Source organism: Salvelinus namaycush, chromosome 24 (genome assembly GCF_016432855.1).
Source record: "Salvelinus namaycush isolate Seneca chromosome 24, SaNama_1.0, whole genome shotgun sequence".
NCBI lineage: Eukaryota > Metazoa > Chordata > Actinopteri > Salmoniformes > Salmonidae > Salvelinus > Salvelinus namaycush.
Window position 1 is genome coordinate 13,034,241 of NC_052330.1, and position 23,867 is coordinate 13,058,107.

Below are 23,867 nucleotides of genomic sequence, written 5' to 3' on the forward strand. Positions count from 1 at the left end.
ATGGATGAAGAATTAAAATGCCCCGTTTGCGGCTCTCTTTTCAAGGATCCTATTCTTTTACCTTGCTCACACAATGTGTGTTTGGCGTGCGCCCGAAATATCATTGTACAGACCCCAGAAGGCGAAACACCTCCACAAAGCCGTGCCTCCGGGAACTCGGACTACGATTATTTGGATATGGACAAAATGAGCATGTATAGTGAAACGGACAGTGGCTATGGATCATACACGCCGTGCCTCAAGTCTCCAAATGGGATACGGGTGTTTCCTCCGACTCTGGTGCACCGCCACTGCTCCATAACGTGTCCTCTCTGTCACCGTAGTGTCTCTCTGGATGAGCGGGGACTGAGGGGCTTCCCACGTAACCGGCTACTGGAGGCGATCGTGTCTCGTTATCAGCAGAGCCGCTCTGCCAACGTGAAATGTCAGCTGTGTGACCGCAACCCTGTCGATGCCACTGTGATGTGCGAACAGTGCGACGTGTTTTACTGCACACCATGCCAGCAGCGATGCCACCCTTCCCGTGGACCGCTGGCCAAACATCGATTACTGCCACCGACCCAATCGCCCGCGGCTGGAAGCCAGCAGATGCCCGCCGGCACCATACGCAAACAAGGAACGTGTGCAGACCATGACATGGAGAACTTTAGCATGTACTGCGTCAACTGCAAGACTCCAGTGTGTATGAAGTGTCTTGAGGGTGGCAAGCACGGGAGTCATGATTTAAAACCTTTAGCTGCCATGTGGAAACAGCACAAGGTAAGGATGAAGGCGGTGGGGATGGCCAGCATCATAATAAGCTGCTCTGCAGCATCACATCATCACATGTCATCAGTGCCATTTAAATCACTCCAACTGAGTGCATCAGTGGTAGCCTTTACTTACAGTAACCAGGCAGCAACACTGTATAGCCTAATCACAGAGAAAGAAAACAAATCCGCCCAATAGCCTGACTCACCAGTGTCAGGTCACTGTTCTCCAGTTTCTATCCCAGATTGTTCCTGCCAACAGCTCTGGGTTTGCCATTTGAATTTGCGAATATGCCCCATGGTTTCCTCAGCGCCCACTACATGGTGAAGAGGCATAGGATGCCTATAGGCAGACTAACACTTTGATAGATAGTAGAGATGCACATTGATCTATCACACCCAAATTCACCATTTAAATTGGGTCACTAATTGTACATTTTGTGTGATTTGGAGAGTTCTGCGGTATTCTTCCCATCAAACAGCATGCTTCCTTCCCACTCACTGATAAGGGTTGTTATGAATACAGTTCACCTTTATCACACTAGCCTACTGTCCCACAAATGGACCATGAAAATCACATACTGTAAGTGTAAAGCGGTGTTTATAAGTGATGAGCCCTATAAATACCAAATGCAGAAGTGCTTAGTTAATATATTTCCTGGAGTTGAGTGAGATCGAATACACTCCAGCATGCTGTCCATTTTGTGCTGTATTTTATGGCCAACAATCTGTATTGACAAGAATGGGATGGTCAAGTGAGCTCTGCTCAGGTTGGAGGGAGTGTGTGTGTGTGTGTGAGAGAGGGAGAGAGAGAGGGAGGGAGAGAGAGATGGAGGGAGAGATGGAGGGAGAGATGGAGGGAGACATTAGGTGATGAAAAGGACATGAATGTATTGGCCTACTATTATGGCAAATTATCTCTGAGTCCTCTTGAAGCTACACTATCCCTCTTCACTGTAGATGTTGGTTTGGGTCTACTCTGCATGCCTCCCCTTGAATGATTCTACTGCACCAGGCAGCTATCTATGTCACTTGGATGGGATTTTGTTGTGACACTGGGGACTAATACAAACCTATTACTCACATTCCTTCCCATCCACAGCTCCAGATCCACCCTCAAGCTCTGACATGCTTTCCTATCAACTGTCCTCTTCTAGGAGCTGACAGAAAACTCAGTTGAACAGATTCAACAACCAGTCTGTTAGTTAGGGTAGGAGGGCTTGGAGATTGCAGTGTTGAAAGGAGAGAGAGAGAGAGAGAGAACGGCTACTCCTCCGAGGATTGTTTTATGACCACAGATAGATTGTGTCTCAGAGGCAATTGTCATCCTCCATGCTGCAGAGATCCTGATAATGGTACTGATAATTGAGACGCCTGTGTGTGCTGACCCACGTCCACAGGGAATGAGAGCCCCCATTCGTTTTTTGCTGGACCTTCAGTAGTCAATCTTATATTCCTCCTTGGGGGATGCTTTTACAAACATTTGAAAGTAATGTCAAGTTGTGTTTATGTTATTTACAGTATGTCAAATGGAACAAACGGAAAACAAGGGACTGCCTTAGGGTATCAATGACATTTGTCTCCCCTTTAACAGTGGCAGTGTGAGTGAGTGACAAAAATGCTTGCTGGGAATACATCATGAATATGTATTTACTAGCAGATAAGCCTCAGATAAGGGATTGGATGAAAAGTCACGGTAGTGAAGTTTCCTATGGATGTCCTGTGGGCAGCCAAGCAGAAACACCCAGATTCAGTGTATAGTATATTTAAAGCCCCCACACATGCACTACACACTGGTACCAAACTCTGCACATGTGTACACAAGGCCAGGGCATTGCTCACCAGGCTGCAGCAGGCATGAGCAATTGAGCCCTGCCAAGTCCAGTGAAGGGCCCAACCGACTACTACTGAGCAATTAACCGAAATGTCAGTATTTAAAAAAATGTTTTAACAACTTATTGACCGACATCAGTAAAGAGACAGAAGATGACTAAGAGTGATAGAGAGCAGTTGCTTTGCGAGCTACTGTATCTCTACCTGAAAATACACAAGTGATTGATAGTTGGTATTCAGCAGTCATAAAAGTATGCCTTATTTACTTTGAAGAACTTCTAAAATAGTGATTTTGTCAGACAGCACAGGTAGCAGCTCTATAGAGATCAGATGATGACATGGAATGAAATAATAAAGTCATCAAATAAAACAAATGTAATATACACAACAACAGAAGTAAAGTCATGTGAATAGATGATGGTTAATAAGTGATAAGCAGTAATGGGCAGTCTCTACCATCACGGAATTGGATTAAATGTTTTATTCTGTGTTGTTACAGCATTCAACCCACATAATGCATAGTGCATTTAATGTAATTTTTTTTTATATTGAATCCGAAATTGAAAAAAACGTTATTATTTTTAAAATTATAATACCGAAACCGAACTGACCTCAAAAAGCACTAATCACTCAGCACTACAACTGACTCAGGTCCTTTAGTTTTGTCCTGAATTCCCAAATACCGCACATTATACATGACCACAAAGAACCTTTTAGGAGATGAAAGAAACCATGGTTCCTCTCTTTTCAATTCCACATTTTGTGAAATGGGGTTGTTATCTTGTCAATAAGAGAAAGGATGACATATTGGGAAGGCCTACATTTGAACTACATCAACCTAATTATGGACCAATGTCATGGATAGAATCTGATCAACGCATTTGTAGAGTACTATTGGATAATGGAGGATGGGGCTACATTCCAGTGCGGTTAGGTGGATAAGAATAGATACAGAAGTCTTTGGTTTTGACCATTGAAAGAGATTCATATAGGAGAGGATGCCCCCAGCTTGTACAGTACAGTACAGGAAAGGGCTAGCCAAGTAAGAGCACAGAGTCTGGCCGGGTCAGCTGGCTGATTCAGATGGTACTGTAGCTAATGTAGCTAATGGTACTGTAGCTAATGACGGGTTGTTCTGCTACCTCAGGCATACAGAGCCCCTCTCCCAGACCCTGCAACCGCATTGGCTCCAGAATGTAGGTTAAGTACAGTGCAGTATCTCCCATCCCATTGAATATATGTGCTGTGCATTACTCTAGCTGTACAGTACCCAGTGCACAAGACTTGGTCCATGTTGTGTTGAATAAATGTTTGGTGATGGGGTAGCCAGGCATAAAAGATGAGTATACTATATGTGTGCAACTACTGTAACCAAAGGCATAGGAACAGGAGAATCATTTTGAGCTATTTTTAGAGGCAAGAATGAGTGCTTGGACAAGACCTTTGTGTAGTGCTGTGTGCGCATACCTCAAGGGTTACCATGGATACATGGAGGCAAGTTACCAGACTGTTGCTGAAAATGAGGCCTAATGGATAACATGACTCTACCTTTTGAAATGTATGTAACGAGCTTTACAATATGTGATATCTCAAATAGATGTTATACTTTGCGTTTATCAATGATTGTAACACTGTCACTTAGTATGAAAAAAGAAATAATTAATTATTCCTTGCAAATGTAATTTGTACTGGTTTTTAATATCATGAAATGTGTCCATATTCTGCATATTCATACACGCAATATATTAATGTAGCAAATCCTATCAATATTTGATTAATTGTTAAGGCAATATTACTTTTACTACATTTTCGATTGAATCATCCTCTGGAGATTTTCCTAAACTGGTAAATATTGTGTGTGCTCTGATTTAATGCTTTATTTGGGTTGTTCTTAATTTGCCTGGCAGCGTGTGCACTCTCTCTGATGCTATGCTTCAAATGAAACAAGAGGCTTGGTGTAGCAGGACTGTACTGGCTGTACTGGCTGTGCTGGTCTGTGATGGGGCTGTGCTGGCCATGCTGTGCTGGTCTGTGATGGGGCTGTGCTGGCCATGCTGTGCTGGTCTGTGATGGGGCTGTGCTGGCCATGCTGTGCTGGTCTGTGATGGGGCTGTGCTGGCCATGCTGGGCTGGTCTGTGATGGGGCTGTGCTGGCCATGCTGTGCTGGTCTGTGATGGGGCTGTGCTGGCCATGCTGTGCTGGTCTGTGATGGGGCTGTGCTGGCCATGCTGTGCTGGTCTGTGATGGGGCTGTGCTGGCCATGCTGGGCTGTGATGGCTGTTGTGGCCATGTTGTAAAATATCAGTGGTGGAGCAGTGTGCCACACGGCCAGAGGATTTGTGTGAGGCTGAGCCGGGGAGGGAGATTGGTTCTGCTCTCATCCAGATGTGGAGCGCTAATGACACAGCTGCTGAGTGAGGGAGGAGAGGACGGAGGAGATGGAGGAAAAAGAGGGGAAAGAGAAAGAGGTGGAGGCGGTGGGGCTTCCTGAATATGACCCAGTCCTCCTGGCGTGTCCCTGAGGACCCATTTGGAATCAAGGTCAACACCGCAGATCAACACTGCAGCTATGTATTGTCTTACTCCGATCCCCAAACACTGCGTTAGAAATTGATAACACACCTTCCCCCCTACTTGAAACCCTCTGCTCTTGAATGTCACGCACATTACTTAAGTGTTCTCTCTCCGATGACTTTACTGAGGCTCCTTCAGAGGAAGAATGCTGCTGACAGGAAAAAGGATGCCTCTTCCTATTTTTCTGGAGGAAATACATTTACAATGAAGGGTACTTTTTAAAATGAGTAATTTAAATAGAGCCTCACCTTTCATCTTATGACCCTTCCCACTGACCACACACGGGTTGAATCAACACTTTTTTCACGTCATTTCAACGAAGTTGCGTCGAACCAACGTGGAATAGACGTTGAATTGACGACTCTGCCCAGTGGGATATTGCTCTAACAGGTTTCTCCTGCTATAACTGACCTGTCATCCTTAGTGACAGGGAAGGGGCTGGTGCTGTATTCCACCACCACTAATGAGGTCATTGCCAGTTCTGAGCCACACGAGGGCAGCATCCCGATCCTAATTACACTGAAGTTTAATATTAGCTCATAAAGAATAACTACATCTTACAAGGGGGGCTCATGACAAGACTGATAAAACCTTGACGATATGGGTCCCTTGATAATGTTTTCATGTTAAGCAGTAGCATCCTTCTGGTCCATATTGAATCAAACTCTCACATTATACACTGTTAGGATAAACGAGCACAACCCAGTGAAAGGACATGAATTGGTGATATGCAGGAGGTTGTCAAGTGACAGGCTCTCTCCCCATAGGAGGGCCACCAGCCCCCTCCCCCTGACCCCTTGAGGTCACCCTGACACAGTGTCACAGAGAGAAAAAGGGCTGAGCCGATAAACACTGGGCCGGCCCCCTTGTCTTGTCTGGAGCTGTGGCTGGGGCCCTGGTGGAAAGAAACCACACAGGGGAGCGGAATCACTCATCCCCTTGTTAGCGGCGCGGACAGACAGCTTGCTGGGCCAGATGGCACATGAATGAACCGTGGAGGGCTGGCTTGATTTGTGTCCCTCCTGAACCCGACGCACGCAGCCCACAGAGGCCCAGCCCCAGAGAAGCCCTGACTGAGACTGATAGAGAAACCCAGAGGAATAGGGGCAGGTGGGAGGAGCGGGAGGGAGGTGGGAAGAGGGAGGTGTGGATCCGGGCCAGATTGATCACAGCAGGGTTGGTGTACACCATGATTACCCTTCACTCATGGTCCATGAGCCTCAGCTCAGAGCAGATCTGCTGAAAGGTTTGACCTCTAAACATGGTTTTGAGGCCCTCGTTTGAATTTGTAATCTCCTTGATTACTATGACCTCAGAGGTCGTTGCTGTGTGGTTGGGCTTAAGTACGGGGTTAATTAGTATAAATTACTGCCCATACTGTATATTTCTGGGACAATTGGCTTTAATCATAACATGTTAGAGAAGTGACATGGAGAGTGTTTTGATTAGTTTTGGATTAATAATTGCCAGTTTTTCATTCACAGTGTCAACTCTCCCAAGCTTTGAATGGTGTGTCAGATAAAGCCAAGGATGCCAAGGAATTCCTGATGCAGTTGAAGAACATGCTTCAGCAGATACAGGTAACATTCTCTTTTTGATTACGTGTCTGGTAGATCAAATGAGAATATCAACATGTATAGAAATATCAATTTAACCTGTATTCCCCATAACCTACTTACCTGTGCCTGTCAGCTTTAACGAAATACTAAAAAGAAAGAGGAAGGATGCTCCAGAATCATACAATGTCACATTCTGGACTCTTTTTATTCTGCAACGAACACTGGCACTACATCTAAAGCACTTCTTATCGCCTGGTGGGAACAAAAGTATCTGTTTGTGACCACGCTAAGAGCTAAAGTAGGAAAGGGCTGCTGTGCACATGGACTGCCCCAGCCTATCACAGCTTTTATACACTTACTGCACTGCCATGTCTTATCAGTCGCAGCAATGCTGTGTATTAAGACTCTTATTCTGGGGTTGAGGGGATTGTATTTGAGTAAAATCCCAGCTCTGCTCAGCTCAGTAGAGTTAGAGTCTTTAACCATTTTCCTCATCCTTGAACTGAGGTGCAGAGTGTAGCTAGAATAGAATTCACTATCTCATCTGCGCTTAGGTAAATTATTGATATGCAGTGGTGATGATGGAAGATTTAGCAGCAATCACTGTGGTGTTATCATATGTAGTCCGCTAGTGTCCTTGCCCCCCCTGTCCCCTCTGTGCCTGGCCCTAGCACCCTGTACCTTCCTGTACCTCCCTGTTCTTTTATTGAGCGATGTGTTGTGTTGTGTCCCTCGCAGGAGAACGGGGTGGAGTTCGAGGCCTGCTTGGTGGCTCAGTGTGACGCCCTGATTGAGGCTCTGACGAGGCAGAAAGCCAAGCTCCTCACCAAGGTCACCAAGGAGAGGGAGTACAAGCTCAAGGTGGGTCAGAAGGATGGACGCTGCGACGGCTAATGGATAACAACGTCATGTTGACTGCCCCAGACACTTCTTCCCAAGCTCAGATTGTATGTGCACCATTATCCTGGGGACAAGGTCATGTTGACTGTAACATACAGGTGGCAGGATTCAGATGGGCGGACAAACACAGCAGGGCCATGGTTTATTGATAACAATAATCACAGTACTCTCTCTGCATTAGATATGTTAACCATACTTTGCATACTTAACACAGATGATCAATAGATACAAATTATTCATATTACAACCCTAAGAAGTGATAGACTGCCTCTTTTACCTCAGCTGGCAGCTCTTTCATGACACAAAGGGCATCCAAGGTTGTGAACATGTCTTGGCCCAGGTCGAGGTGCATCTGGACGCAGATTTCTGTCCTCTCTGCCTCCCTGTCCTCTCTTCTCCCCCTGAAGCCTCAGCGGAGGGCCTGGGCCTGCAGGCTGGCTGGTGTTAAGTTCTTAGTGGGTCACATGGATCCAAGCCCAGGCTCAATGTGCAGGCTTGGGGATTGGGGCTCCAGAGGACAGCTGTTGTGTTTAGCAGGGCTGAAGCTGAAGAGCAGCTAGGACTGTTGCAGCATCACACAGCAGAAAAAAGGTCTCTTCATTTCACTATGATGAAGGCTGTCAAACTGATGTGTCCTTTTCAGAAGATTACAATGGGAAAATAAGAGCTTTTTGGAGTTTAGTACACTACCATATGGTAACGCCAGTAAAGAGCAATTGTCTTGACAGCATTCGATATCAATACCATCTTATCTCCCACAGTATGGTGGAGATAGATGGTTGGTGATTAACTTGGATTTATGAAATTTTTTAGGATCACCATTAGCCAATGCCAATGGCGACAGCTAGTCATACCGGGGTCTGACACAAAATAAAAATACATTAAAGACAAAATCCAACTCACATACATTTAAGAACATGAACATGTAGTGTGCGTGTGTGTGTATCTATCAGTTACACATACATGTCAGTACATACACACAAAAAGTAGGTCACATGGGGAAAGGCGTTGTGAGGTGTTGCTATATTTGTTTTTTTAAACCAGGTTTGCTGTTCACTAAACCAGGTTGCTGTTCACTAGTGAGATGGAAGGGAGTAACATGCAATCACGGCTCTGTAGAATACTGTACGTTTCCTTGAATTTGTTCTGGACCTGGGGACTGTGAAAAGACGTCTGGTGGCGTGTGTGTCAGTGCTGTGTGTAAATTAACTATGCAAACAAAACGCATTATTGTTTCTTATTAAAAAAAGAAGCGATGCAGTCAGTCTTTCCTCAACTCTCAGCCAAGAGATCCTGGATTGTTAGCTTTGTTTGATGAAATCCTTTTTTAGGAACAGTTGTGACGGTAATCTGTTGAGAATAACTACTTTATGTCATCTACAGGACAATGTTTTTTTATCATGCAATCCCATCTGTAGGGCATTTGTTTCCCCCTGTTCAATAGTCTGGAGTGTTGTGTTTGTGTGCCGGTGAACGTCATTTTCTACTCTAATTAATTTCATCCGAGCCATTAATCTGTCAGCAGTATTTTTATCAGTGGTCTCTTTCGCCACACTACACATTCCCAGGGAGAGAGTAATTTTTGTGACTTGTGACAGTCTAGTCCAGGCATAATCCATAGACCGCTGGAGTGGCATTGTTTTAATGTTGCGTGATGTAAGGATTATATAGTAAATTCAATCTGAGTTGTTATATATAATTTGATTTACCTAAATGTATATTAATTATGATTTGATAGACATGACTGTTCCTGACTGTCCTCTGGTATGTTTATATTTTGGGGTTATTTTATTCTGTCTACCATTCAGGAATGTTCATTTTATGCTTATTTAATTTTTAATATTTTTCATGGATTTATTTAAATAATGAAACCGGTTGACAGGTTTATGAACATTTAATTAATGATAGGCTAATGGCCTGAATGTGTCAGTGGATTAATCTAATTATTTCTTACATTAGTTTTGAATTCTAAGGCTTAATTTGATAGAGTGATTAATTACCTTCCAATTAATCAACCTTTTCTGACCTTTTCATTTATAATCTTATAAACAGAAAAATCCATACTTTTTCACAGAAATGCAGAGATAAGTTAAACACATGAGCAAGTATAAGTGGTCTGCCCAAACAAAGGCTCATAAAATGTTGACAGTCCACTGAATTTCAATTAGCTGTGAATGAAGGGCTTTGACACCCACCCAAATCCATTTTCCCCAGTGCTTTGTGTTTAGCCAAAAGGAAAAACGTGCGCGTGTGTGTGTATGTGTGTGTACGTGTGCATGTGTGTGTGTCTGTATGTGTGTGTGAAATGCCTGCCTAGTATTAATATTACATTAAAGGGTGTCCGTCTGTGTCCTCCTGGCCTCTCCTGTGTTCAGGTGGTGCGTGACCAGATCACACACTGCACTATGAAGCTGCGTCAGACCACGGGAATGATGGAGTACTGTCTGGAGGTGATCAAAGAGAACGACCCCAGTGGCTTCCTGCAGGTACAGTAGTGGTGTATGGATGAATGGGGCTAGAGCTCTGCTAGTAGGCTGTATCATGTTTGAAGGTAAGACCCAGGTGCAGACAATGTCGAAGTAACAAAAGTTTATTAATTCGAACACGGGCAGGCAAAGTTACAGGACGGCAGGCAGGCTCGGGGTCAGGCAGAGGTCGGTAATCCAGAGTAGTGGGGCAAAGGTACAGAAGGGCAGGCAGGCTCAGGGTCAGGGCAGGCAGAAAGGACAAAACTGGGAAAACTAGAAAACAGGAATATAGACAGGGCAGGAGCAAGGGGGAAACCGCTGGTAGGTTAGAAGAACAAAACGGGCGACACCTGGAGGAGGGTGGAGACAATCACAAAGAGAGGTGAAACAGATCAGGGCGTGACAGGCTGTGGATGAGGCTAGCCTGCTTGCCTCACACAGAGGAGACTTCCCTCACATTCCCCTCAGATGTCCTTGTTTCCTACTGCTAAATTCTAAGGCCAACAACTATTTTCCCCAAATATTTTTCCTAAAACGGGTTGAAAACAAATAATTTAAAGATCATTAGAAAACTCTAGCCATAAAAATTCTTAACATCAAGACCTTTGAAAGAACCGCTTATATATTTTACTGTACAAATAAATATTGATTCAGAGTGCATATGATAAGCTTGTAGCAAGATGTTGATTAAAATGTGTTGTTGGCTAAATGTGAATGAATTGATACTTAATAGGTAATAAATAGGTAATAGGTAATAAATAGGTCATCCCAAACCAATACTCGTTGACTTGCGCTGATAAAGGTTAACCTGATAATGGTTAACATTGGTATGTGACACCCATTATCGAGTTAAACGTTGACTTGTCGTCTTTAGTTCCCCTTACCATTAGCTGGAAGCCATTGATTCTTCTCTTTTTTTTAAAAGAACGGTCTGAATAAGACGAAATAGAGATGAAAGACTCTCTTCTGTAAATTGGTGCTTCCCTCCCCCCTTGAAATGTTTATGACGATATTGATTGTACAGTTTCTTATAACCCCTGAACAAAATCTGTGCTCTGTATCATAAAAGCTTATTTAAATCCTTACAAAAGCTGGTAACCTACAGGGTTGGCTATACCTTAATGCAGCACATTTCCAGCTGGCATTTTTCAAGAAGCACAAAGCCTCAGAGACACCATAAAAAGTCTGTTAAAACCATGTTGCACTTTGTAATAGTATATTACACTGTAGCTGAACCTTTTAGTGGAGTTGTAGCTGGTTTGAAGCGGTTCTCCCCTGATGTGTGTCTCTATGTAGATCTCAGATGCGCTGATCAAACGTGTGACGTCGTCTCAGGACCAGTGGGTCAAAGGGGCTTTGGAGCCCAAGGTGGGCCCTGAGTTTGACCTGACCCTGAACACAGACCCCCTTCTGCAGACCATACTACAGCTGGACTTTGTCCAGAGCAAAGGTAACCAATATGTGTTCATTTCTAAGTCATATTCATATACTTGCTACTGTTTGCGTAGTGTGAGTCTATTCGTACACATTTTCATACAGTATATTGTTACATTGTTAGATAGTCTTGCAGTGGACTCATCTTTCAAGTGTGCCTGTAATGTATTTTTGTATGGCTGTTCAGCAGTTAAGTAGACACACTTGTCTCTTGTGATATGCATCACCTGTACTCATTCTGTGCTTTATAGTTTGGTGAAGTGGTAGAAATGCTTTAGGAAAACTGACCAAAAAGGTCTCCATGTTTCACACTCCAAATGCTTAGTTGATGTGAGCAAGTTCAATATTCTGAGTATCTGATTCAAACATACTGTGTGTCCACAGCAATTTTTTCATTAGTCTATTTAAATATTGTGCTTGACTAAACCTGAGGAAGATTTATAGTGCACAGTATATCCCCTGGCAATGTCCTAGAATACCATGATATATTTTTCATATAAATAGGATGTATTTCATTTCGCTCCAACACTTTTCTATATCTGTCTACTGAAGCAGACACGATTTTCCCATACACAGTTACCAACTTAGTCTGCTCCAAATACAACGTCATATAAAACCAAATGAGATTTGAAACCATGGGAAATGTAACCAGCATTCCCCTGAGAAAGCACAGTAGTTGATCAGTTCCACTATGTTGCAAACTAAGTCAAGCACCACACATCAACCCATGTCCAATATCATGTTTCAGATATTCAGGAGACTCCATTATTGAAACAAATGCATGCAGGTGGATTGAAAGAGACGGAGAGCGCAGGAGGTATTTCAGAGTTGCTATATGATCATCCAAATCCCCTTTTCCTCCTTGAGACCTGCCAGCCCACACCAGCCCACACCAGCCCACCACGTTAAGGGGATAGAGTGCTCTCCTCCCATGCATGTTTTACCGCACTCTTCCCTTACAATATTCTCACCTGCCTGACAACAACAACAACTATCAACCACAACCAATCCATGCAGAGATAGATGTTAACTCCTCTGTGATGTTCCTGCCATCCGTTTCTATTCAAGTGGAGTCTGCCACGGTGCCCCCGGCCCCCCTGCTGCAGCTGGAGAAGTGCTGCACCCGCAACAACAGTGCCACCCTGGCCTGGAGGGTCACTGTGCCCCCTAGCAACCCCATCGAAGGCTACATCCTGGAGCTCGACGACGGCAACGGGGGTCAATACAGGGTCAGATAATCCTTCACTTCACACATTAGAGAACGTGTCATCATGTCCGACGCTCCATGTAGTCTGACACTAGGATGGGTTTTAACAGTAGATTAAGTCAAAGAATGTAAACGTTTGATGCTCATTATGCAATGAAAGGTTTGCATGAGCTGTGTTTTATTTAGCCAGGCTCATTTCAATATGCGCAATACAGTTCCACTGTAATTCTATGTGCAGTAGGGTGTCCTACCCGTTTCCTATAGATAACAGTTGTCGCCTCTGCCACATATTTTATTATTCATAGTGCACATGCTGCAGTCAGAGCTCTAACTAACGCCAGATGGTCCTGTGCTGTACTGTATGTCTCTGTGTCCCAGGAGGTGTATGTAGGGAAGGAGACCGTGTGCACTGTGGACGGCCTCCACTTCAACAGCTCCTACAACGCCAGAGTCAAGGCCTACAACTCCACCGGGGTGGGGCCCTATAGCAAGACTGTGGTGCTGAAGACATCTGATGGTGGGTGTTCTGTATTCTCTCACTTTGTGTTGACCTAACTGTAGACATGAAAGGGAAGGAAGAGAAGAACCCCCCGCCCCACCCAACTGGGGACCAGGGGACACCAGGCTTAATTAGTGCCCGGGGTACAGAATGATACTCTTTATTCACCGCTCCTGAGCCGAGCTAGTCCTCTGGGACATCCAGGCCTGCTGTTTGCCGACAAAGCCTCGCCCTCCCATCAACGCTCTTGTTTGTGTCCTTAACTACGGAGTTCTATTCCACAGCAATGGTGGATTAGAACTGGTGACTGGTGCAATCTGTCACTGTCCTGGCTGGGTGTGGTGGTACTAGTCAGCTCTGGGTCCCCAGAAACCTCAGGTTTAGAGCAGTAAACACCATGCCAGAGCCAGAGCTGAAGGAGCTCCACTAAAGAGGTGTCCAGTCCTGATATAGGGCTGACAGACTGTGGAAGTGGTCTCGCAGTTTAGCAAAGTATCACAGCGACAGAGTGCCAGACTGTGATTACTCTAGCCTGCCAGCTGTCAACGCATTGCCGTGCTCTCCCCGTCCATCCCTCCACTCCCCATCCCAGCCTTGCACTCAATCAATGGCATAAACTGCCTATCCTCTCTCCCTCTCCTCCTTCTCCCTGTCCTCCCATTACTGGGATGGGGAGTGGAGGGATGGACAGGGAGAGGGAGAGAGGATAGGTTGTTGATGCCATTGATTGAGCTGACAGAGCAGCGGGACAAGGAGAGAATTTAGACTGAGCAGAGTACAGGCGGCTCCAGCTCTGGCTCTGCCAGCTGCAATAACAATGGATCTCTGCATGTGGAGGCCTTAGTGAGTGCCTGTCGTGTGCCAGTTAACTGTTTATTCTAACATAGCAGTGCCTCTTTGAGGAATGGGGCTAATTAAGGCAATACACTGCAATGGTTTGACACAGCAGTGCCTTATGGGCAAGGAGCTGCTGAAGGAAAATTAATCCAGTGCTTGACTTTTAAATGAGAAGTAGAATTTTTTTGTGGTGCTTTGTGAATATTTCATGTGTCATCTCACAGTATACAGCCCAGCATGGGGTCCTAGCTGACCGTGCCGTTCTATAATGGCATCATCATGTTTCATGCTCTTATGGGGCTCCATCCTCCAATGAGGTTCACTCAAGACAGCCATGCCCTAGAGACCTGGAAATGCTCTTATCTTGCTCTGACTCCTTCTACTGCTCTACTTTGTCTCTCCTGCAGTGGCCTGGTTCACCTTCGACCCCACCTCGGCTCACAGGGACATCATGTTGACCAATGAGAACCGTACAGTGAGCTGCAACAGCTACGATGACCGTGTGGTCCTGGGGACAGCCGCTTTCTCCAAGGGGGTCCATTACTGGGAGCTCAGGGTGGATCGCTATGACAACCACCCGGACCCTGCGTTCGGGGTGGCGAGGATCAACACGATGAAGGACATGATGCTGGGGAAGGATGATAAGGCCTGGGCCATGTACGTGGACAACAACCGCAGCTGGTTCATGCACAACAACTCCCACACCAACAGGTAGGTGGGACATCTCTGGGGAGGAAGGCTGACTCCTGCTCCTCCGCAGCTTCAGAGTTTAGAAATAGCCATCATGTGCTTTGTGTGTCATGCTGTCAGGACTAAAACACGTACGCACTTACAATACTTGGCAGGCAGTATCAGACCTCAGGATAAGACCCAGTTGCAGACAGTTTGAAGTGACAAAAGTTTATTACAAAAACAGGGGGGCAGGCAAATGACAGGTCAAGGACAGGCAGAGGTCAGTAATCCAGGGCAGTGTCACAAGGTACAGAACAACAGGCAGGCTCAGGGTAGGCAGAGGTCAGTAATCCAGGGCAGTGTCACAAGGTACAGAACAGCAGGCAGGCTCAGGGTAGGCAGAGGTCAGTAATCCAGGGCAGTGTCACAAGGTACAGAACAGCAGGCAGGTTCAGGGTAGGCAAAGGTCAGTAATCCAGGGCAGTGTCACAAGGTACAGAACAACAGGCAGGCTCAGGGTAGGCAGAGGTCAGTAATCCAGGGCAGTGTCACAAGGTACAGAACAGCAGGCAGGTTCAGGGTAGGCAGAGGTCAGTAATCCAGGGCAGTGTCACAAGGTACAGAACAGCAGGCAGGCTCAGGGCAGGCAGAGGTCAGTAATCCAGAGCAGAGTCCGAAAGGTACAGAACAGCAGGCAGGTTCAGGGTAGGCAGAGGTCAGTAATCCAGGGCAGTGTCACAAGGTACAGAACAACAGGCAGGTTCAGGGTAGGCAGAGGTCAGTAATCCAGGGCAGTGTCACAAGGTACAGAACAGCAGGCAGGTTCAGGGTAGGCAAAGGTCAGTAATCCAGGGCAGTGTCACAAGGTACAGAACAGCAGGCAGGCTCAGGGTAGGCAGAGATCAGTAATCCAGGGCAGTGTCACAAGGTACAGAACAACAGGCAGGTTCAGGGTAGGCAAAGGTCAGTAATCCAGGGCAGTGTCACAAGGTACAGAACAGCAGGCAGGTTCAGGGTAGGCAGAGGTCAGTAATCCAGAGCAGAGTCCGAAAGGTACAGAACAGCAGGCAGGTTCAGGGTAGGCAGAGGTCAGTAATCCAGAGCAATGTCACAAGGTACAGAACAGCAGGCAGGTTCAGGGTAGGCAGAGGTCAGTAATCCAGAGCAATGTCACAAGGTACAGAACAGCAGGCAGGTTCAGGGCAGGCAGAATGGTCAAAACCAGGAAAACTAGAAGACAGGGACAAGAACAAAAACAGGAGTACGGGAAAAACCGCTGGTACGGTTGACGAGACAAGGTGAACTGGCAACAGACAAACAGAGAACACAGGTATACATACACAGGGGGTAATGGGGGAAATGGGCGACACCTGGAGGGGGGTGGAGACAAGCACAAAGACAGGTGAAAGAGATCAGGGTGTGACAGGCAGTTAGTTGGAAATGGAAGACATTATTCTCAGGGCAGTGCTCTTATGTTTTGTGAATATCCGTTTTGATTTAATTTTACACAGGGTAACATAGAGTAATATTATACATAGATTCAAAGACAAAGAGGCCACAGGCTTAGCAACCTACAGTAGCCCCAGGGACATGAATATCCAGAGCAGAATCCTCCTTCCTCGTTAAACCAATAATACAGTAGTAGTTACTATTTTCAGTCGCTGATTAAAGAGTTTCCCTGTTTTTGTCTTTCATAGCACATCATCTTTTTGTTTCTCCAACCTCATTATTTATCTTCCTGTCAGCTGTTACGTTGGAGCCTATCAACCACAATGACTCACTCATTTCCCTCATTAAAGTGCCAACGATACATGTACTGTATGTCAGGTAATCATCAAAGGCTGATCGTGCCGCAATCCTGCTTGTTTGTTTCTTTAGCCTAGCGGATTTCTCTGGAAGCCCCTGTAGAGCCCAGTTAGTGTCACGTTCTGACCTTAGTTCCTTTTTTATGTCTTTATTTTAGTTTGGTCAGGGCGTGAGTTGGGGTGGGCATTCTATGTTGTTTTTCTATGTTTTGTTCTGTACGTTATATTTCTATGTGTTTGGCCTAGTATGGTTCTCAATCAGAGGCAGGTGTCGATCGTTGTCTCTGATTGAGAATCATACTTAGGTAGCCTGTTTTCCCACTATGGGTTGTGGGTAGTTATTTTCCGTTTCAGTGTTTGCACCATACGGGACTGTGTCGGTTTTCATTTATTCTATTGTTAATTTTGTATTCATTTTTGATTAAATTATATTATGGATATGTACCACGCTGCATTTTGGTCCTCCTCTCCTTCCACCAACGAAAGCCGTTACAGTTAGCTTTGTGACATAGCTGTTTGACTGGGGGCACACTTTCACACGTCCACCATTTTGTTGTTTGAGCTGCTCACTCTCAAAAACAAAAACACTGCTGGCTTTTGCGGTTTCCAATGAGTTGACTGGTTTGAGTGTAACTATTTACATACGGCTTTGCACTGCCAAAGTGTTTCAGATGTTTGGATATGGATGCGTTTATTGACTTAGTGCCTAAGGTTGTTTTCTTTATTCCATTGGAATGGAGAAAAGATATACACCCTGAAGGAGAAGCTTGGGAATGTTTTCATATATTTGTTGGACTACAAGTATTCCGAATATATTAGGGATTTACTGTACATCAATTCACACATAGCCTACATACAAACACGAAAGATTTAGCAATTAGGTCAAATCTAATGTCTTGAATAGAGAAAACAATTATCCGCTCAAAGCCATTTGCTCCAAACTGTATTTGGACTCATTGGGATCCCTCTACCCATCAGAGATCCCAGACCACTCTCAAAGGGCCTGTGTGATCTGTTTTGATATAGTACATTAGGCCTAGACTCTGTGTGTGTGTGTGTGTTCTGCAGGGCCGAGGGGGGCATCTCTAAGGGAGCCACTGTGGGCATCCTGCTGGATCTGAACAAGTATACTCTAACGTTCTTCATCAACAAAGAGCAGCATGGCCCCGTGGCCTTTGAGAACCTGGAGGGGGTCTTCATGCCTGCTGTCAGCATCAACAGAAATGTCCAGGTGAGCACTGATAGTCAGACAGAGCTGATTAGATTTCAGAAATTCATTCAGATAGTTTTGTCTCGAAATTCAAGGATTATCGGCTTATTTTATAAATGAAATTCATCTCCAGATTAAGGATATGCTAAACTACATAGGCTGTACACATATATATTTTTCAATTGTTACTAACCAGCAAATATACATCATGCTGAGTAAGTGAGCTCTGTGGTTCAAATCCTGGACCTCGAGTCAGCAGTTTAATCTGTCATGATCTCATTTGGAACTGTTTGTCCTTCGCAGGTCACCCTACTAACAGGAATGGAGGTGCCAAAGAATATTAAGCAGCAGTAGCCTCCCAAGGTGTCTAGGCACAGTCCCACCAATGTTAACATCGATTCCTCCTGCTCCTGATCCCCCCCCCCCCCCCCCCCCCCTCTTAGTTCTACTATATATCTTATGCTGTTCAATGCCTATGATCAAATATCACCCTTAGAGGGAATCTTATATACAAGGGACTTTTGTACATCAATTATATTGTTTTTTATAATTTTCCAAGTCTTAATTTCATCTCAATCCGTACAATCAGATTCTGTGTTTACAGTCAAAATGCCACCGGGTGCTTTAATTAAGTGCATCTCTGAAACAAAATCCCATACTAGGGTAGAGTCATGAGATGCCCTACAGTACAATGTCTCTACTGTATTCATCTTCTTCTCTCAGGTTAGTTCATAGAGAGTTTGTATACTCCTATTTCTTTAGAGGAAACGGAACGTCAGCCTATCTAACTCATAAGTAGAGATTAATAGAGCTTTTCTCAGACATATTATTGGTGATATACTGTATTGTCTTTTCAACTTTACAAAGACTTGCCAGAGTTGGAGTAAATTCAGTTTCAATTCTGGTCAATTGAAAATGACGTATTGGGGATTTTATACCCTATAAATTCCATATCATGAAAATGAAATGGAATTCACCCCAGCCTCACTTTCAATAAGAGAGTAAAGGTGGTCAGATCAGTATAAAGGACAAATCAGTATAAGGGACAAATCAGAGGACAAACTGTATCTTATCAAACACAAAATTCTGTCACTAGAGGACAAAACTTGGGTCGAAGTGAAGCCAAACCACTGTGACATTGAGATGTAACATTGCCATGTGTATGTTGTCAAACTATCTACATACAGCAGATAGTATCTTCTTTCAAAGTATTTATTGTTTAATGCATTGACTTTTACTACACTATTGAAATATTTATTAAGAGGGTGTATGCTCATGTGATGTTTGAATGAACAGGTATTGTTAAAGGTATTTTAAATCAGTTAAAAGTATTGTATTGACAGACCACCAGAGGGTCAAGTTTGCATGATATGTAAGGAAACTGTAAATACGACTGTCTCCCAAGCATGTATTCTAAGCTAACTAGTTAACTTAAAACTCTATCTGTATATAGTAAAACAATACACAACAGTGCTATGCGGAAGCCTTTCAAACGACCTATTACAGTACAATAACAGTTTGCCCCCTAGAGTTTGAGTTAGCATTACAGCTTCAGATTAATTTCACCACAGTATATCGTTTATCTTTATGTGACACGTTAAATCATTTTATGGGGCTAAAGCATATTAACATGCCATGTCAGATGACAAAATGAATGAAGAGGGTTAAGCAGTGCATTTGTGATTTGTCAGAGGGAATCTTTATGGAATTGTAGATACTAGGCGGGCTTATTATCCCACATTTAGATTTGACCATGTCCTCATTATGTTTGAGTTCACGTACAGGTATATCATAAATCTGCATTAGATGCAGTTAAGAGTTTTGTATTATATTCTTTAATTATAATTTTGTGAACATCTTGATCTCTTTCTGCTACTAAAAGTGTTGCTTCAAAGTAATGTGCCCATAATCCAAAATGGTAATATGTTTTTGGATTAAGGATACCAAAGCTATTGCCATTAGAAGAACATTCTGCTCAGAGTCTGTGTTGAAGTACTGTGGTACACTATTGGTGAAAATGATTTGTACTGCTTTCGCAATATTTTCTCTTTGTAAAAACACCAAATATAGTACTGGCATTTTTTAATAGTCTTTAAATCTAATATTGGGGTTATTTAGCTGTGTTAATGGTGTTTTCTGAACAGAACCATTGCCTTGTACATTAAACATGTTGATATGATGTAGAGCAGACTGTCTGATGGAACTAAAGTATGTCCAAAGCTAAAACGTGGAGGTGACCATTCCCAGGGTAAATAAAATGGATGGGAAATGTACATGAAATGTTGACAGCTGTTAGGCTGGACTGATCATTGGCTAGAGCCATTTTGTATTCCAGCATGTATTGAGTTATTGGACCCAATTTTGGGTTAAGTGGACCCCATTTTGAGTTAAGTGTCTCCAAGTGAATGTTGTCAATTACAGAACCGTCCCTTTTATGAAGACATTCATATAAAACGGAATTAGTGCTTGTGACGGCAACTACAGTATAGGGAAATGTGAGGTGTGACGAAACCCCAAAGGCAAACAAAATGGGGTCCATGTAGCCTCTCAGCAATCACTATGGAAATGGCACAAAAAAAACACTGCAGTTGCAGACCATAATATCAAAAGAACCTTAGTAGTAAATGCAGATAGTAGTTTATCCTCTCTAAGTGTTGTATATTAGTGTGTTTGGCATGGATTTCCCCTCCCCAACATGGTAGCCTGCTTCTGAATGTGAACCCCCAAAAAAGAACAAAAAAATGGTGCTAGAAAGTCACTACTGTCAGATTACGTTTGCATTTGAATCTTTTTATTTTTCCCATGTTTACTGTTCCCACCCTGACTATGGCATGTGGGGGGAGGAGATGTTGCAGTGTCTGTGGGGCATCTCTCTTCTAAAGGCAGGCACGCATCTCATGCCCTGGGGTGCCTGTTGCCCTCACTGCCACACTACCAGAGAACTAGGCCGGGTGCACCGCCAAACCTCATGGGGAATATCAACTGGTCCTTTAGGACACTGTGGCATCTATGTCCACAGTATGTGTCCACAAAAAGCTGTGCTTCTTTTTCTAGAATTCTGTTCATGTGTATGTTCTTTAGTTTTCATCTCTCCTACAATGTAAACGTTTTGTACTTCTAAGTGGTTTGTATATGAAATGCGTTGTACTTGGCATTGTTTTCATATTATACAGTGTAAAAGAAAAGCAAAAAGCAATGTATTTTTTTTCCTTTTTTTAAATTAATAAATGAGTAACTGTGATGGAATATGAATGGGCTCGTCAGTATCTTTTTCTGTAGTCTTCCTGGGGTTATGTTGATTGAGGCGTGGACATCAATTGTCCAATCTGTATCTTCATATGAACTCTGCAAAACTCCTAGAAATGCAACAAAAATGCAACTCTTCATCACTGTTTTCAATTCTTCACATTGGACGGTTTTATTTATCCAACCTATCAGAGCAAAACACCAATCTCAACGTCAAAAGCGAAGAGGCCACTCTGGGATGGTGGCCTTCTAGGCAGAGTTGCAAAGAAAAAGCCATACCTCAGACTGGCCAATAAAAAGAAAAGTTTAAGATGGGAAAAAGAACATAGACACTGGACAGAGGATCTCTGCCTAGAAGCCCAGCATCCCGGAGTCGCCTCTTCACTGTTGACGTTGAGACTGGTGTTTTGCGGGTACTATTTAATGAAGCTGCCAGTTGAGGACATGTGAGGCGTGTGTTTCTCAACTAGACACTCTAATGTACTTGTCCTCTTGCTCAGTTGTGCACCGGGGCCTCCCACTCCTCTTTCATTCTGGTTAGAGCCAGTTTGCGCTGTTCTGTGAAGGGAGTAGTACACAGCGTTGTACGAGATCTTCAGTTTCTTGGAATTTCTTGCATGGAATAGCCTTCCTTTCTCAGAACAAGAATAGACTGACGAGTTTCAGAAGAAAGGTCTTTGTTTCTGGCCATTTTGAGCCTGTAATTGAACCCACAAATGCTGATGCTCCAGATACTCAGCTAGTCTAAAGAAGGCCAGTTGTATTGCTTCTTTAATCAGTACAACAGTTTTCAGCTGTGCTAACATAATTGCAAAAGTTTTCTAATGATCCATTAGCCTTTTAAAATTATAAACTTGGATTAGCTAACACAACGTGCCATTGGAACACAGGAGTGATGGTTGCTGATAATGGGCCTCTGTACGCCTATGTAGATATTCCATACAAAATCAGGCGGTTCCAGCTACAATAGTCATTTACAACATTAACAATATCTACACTGTATTTCTGATCTATTTTATTTTATTTTATTGGACAAAAAATGTGCTTTTCTTTCAAAAACAAGGACATTTCTATGTGACCACTAACTTTTGAATGGTAGTGTATATATATATATATACATTCATAGCAATTTAGAAATAGCCCAAAAACCCGCAACCCGTGGCCAATACTTGTTCACCCGGGACATCTTTTTCAAAGTAGCCCAATTTGACTGAAAACTACGAACATGGCAACACTTAGCTAAACAGAAACTTCTGCAGTGCATAGCAAACAGACTGGACTGGCCAATGGACTGGCGAACACTGGACTGGCCAATGGTAGGCATTTTTTAAGTTCATCCATCATTCCAGTGAAAGTGACCAATCGAAGGTTTCTAGACACCCATCCACGGTAAACTCAACCTCCATCAGCCTGAAATCCAAACCCAAAGGTGCCAAGACTTGAGAGAGCAATTTGATCAATTGAGAAAGTTTTATTTTTGATCTGTGACAATGAAGCTCTTAAGTTTAATGTGCGCTCTTGACTGACCTGTGCACTCGCTGGACCCGTCTGCTCGCGTGCCCATTTTCTTCTCTCGATTGCGTTTGCTCGCGCAATGTTTCATCTTGCTCGCGCGCGCCATCTTGTGCTCGTTCAACTCTTGGATCGGACTTGAGAACATATTTAGCTGCCATTGTGTTTTTAACGTTACAGCAAAGGGAACCGACGCTAAAAAAGAGAGATGACTATGAAGACATTTTGGAAGAGAGGAGGAACTCCAGCGACTTGAAATATTCACCGGTTCTTTACAAGGGACTCACTCCCTGCAATGCAAACATGCTCAAGAATATCGTCTATTCTGATAAACTACGCTATGTGATTAATCAGGTAGGTAATTAATACCATCGGCCGCATGTGCAAAGGTTGTCATGGTTGTTATAGGTTGTGAAGTGTTAAAATCTCAGTGTTTCTATTGAGCCTCACACCACAGTGACATCTCGACCCCTCTGATCCACAATTTTAGTCTACATGTGTAGATGACAAAATGTGTTGATCAAAGTGTGCAGGAATGTAACTTTGTATTGCTTTGCATGCAGGGTCATACTTGACCTTATCACTCAAGGGTTAATTCCATCCCTTCAGTGTTTAAACCAGTTTGACCACCAATGACTAATGTCTTGACAACTTTCTCTGAAACTGTCTTTGGGGTTAGGCAATGCATGTATTATTAATAGTTGGTAGGCATAGTTGGTAGGCATACTTGACCTCATACTTGACCTTATAATACATGCATTGCCTAACCCCAAAGGCAGTTTCAGAGAAAGTTGTCAAGACATTAGTCATTGGTGGTCAAACTGGTTTAAACACTGAAGGGATTGAATTAACCCTTGAGTGATAAGGTCAAGTATGACCCTGCATGCAAAGCAATACAAAGTTACATTCCTGCACACTTTGACCAACACATTTTGTCATCTACACATGTAGACTAAAATTGTGGTTGATGATCATGCCCAGGTGTCACAAGAGTCTGGCGAAGCCCCTGACATCATCCAGGAAGAGTCCTGTGTCATTCTGGAGGAGATGGCCTACCGGCTCCAGATCAGCACCGTCCACTTCTTTGCCTGCACCCTCAGCAAGGACTTCAAAACGCTCTTGCAACATGTCTGTATTAACATGTATTAATGCAACTATTCTGAGTCTGAGGTCTGTTATGAATGTAATGCAAAGTAGTACATTAAGGATTATGGGGCATGTGGGATATTAACTATTTTCCCTGTTAATAAAGTTAATTCATATCCACACATTCTTCATTTCTTCAGCTCAAACAGGCCATCCAGGAGCATCCTGTGGTGCTGCTCCCCAGTCACTGTAGTTTCATGGACTTCCTGTTGATG

General features: G+C 43.8%; 1 protein-coding gene across 1 annotated transcript; it reads left to right on the forward strand.

Annotated features, from left to right (window-relative positions):
* Positions 1 to 18,102, forward strand: LOC120019523 (E3 ubiquitin-protein ligase TRIM9-like). Its single transcript, XM_038962818.1, has 10 exons — positions 1 to 759; positions 6,642 to 6,737; positions 7,455 to 7,577; positions 9,992 to 10,102; positions 11,381 to 11,534; positions 12,587 to 12,747; positions 13,104 to 13,242; positions 14,469 to 14,772; positions 17,607 to 17,769; positions 18,052 to 18,102. Exons 1-10 carry the CDS (start codon positions 1 to 3, stop codon positions 18,100 to 18,102), a joined length of 2,061 nt encoding a protein of 686 aa, XP_038818746.1.
* The last annotated feature ends 5,765 nt before the right edge of the window (positions 18,103 to 23,867 follow it).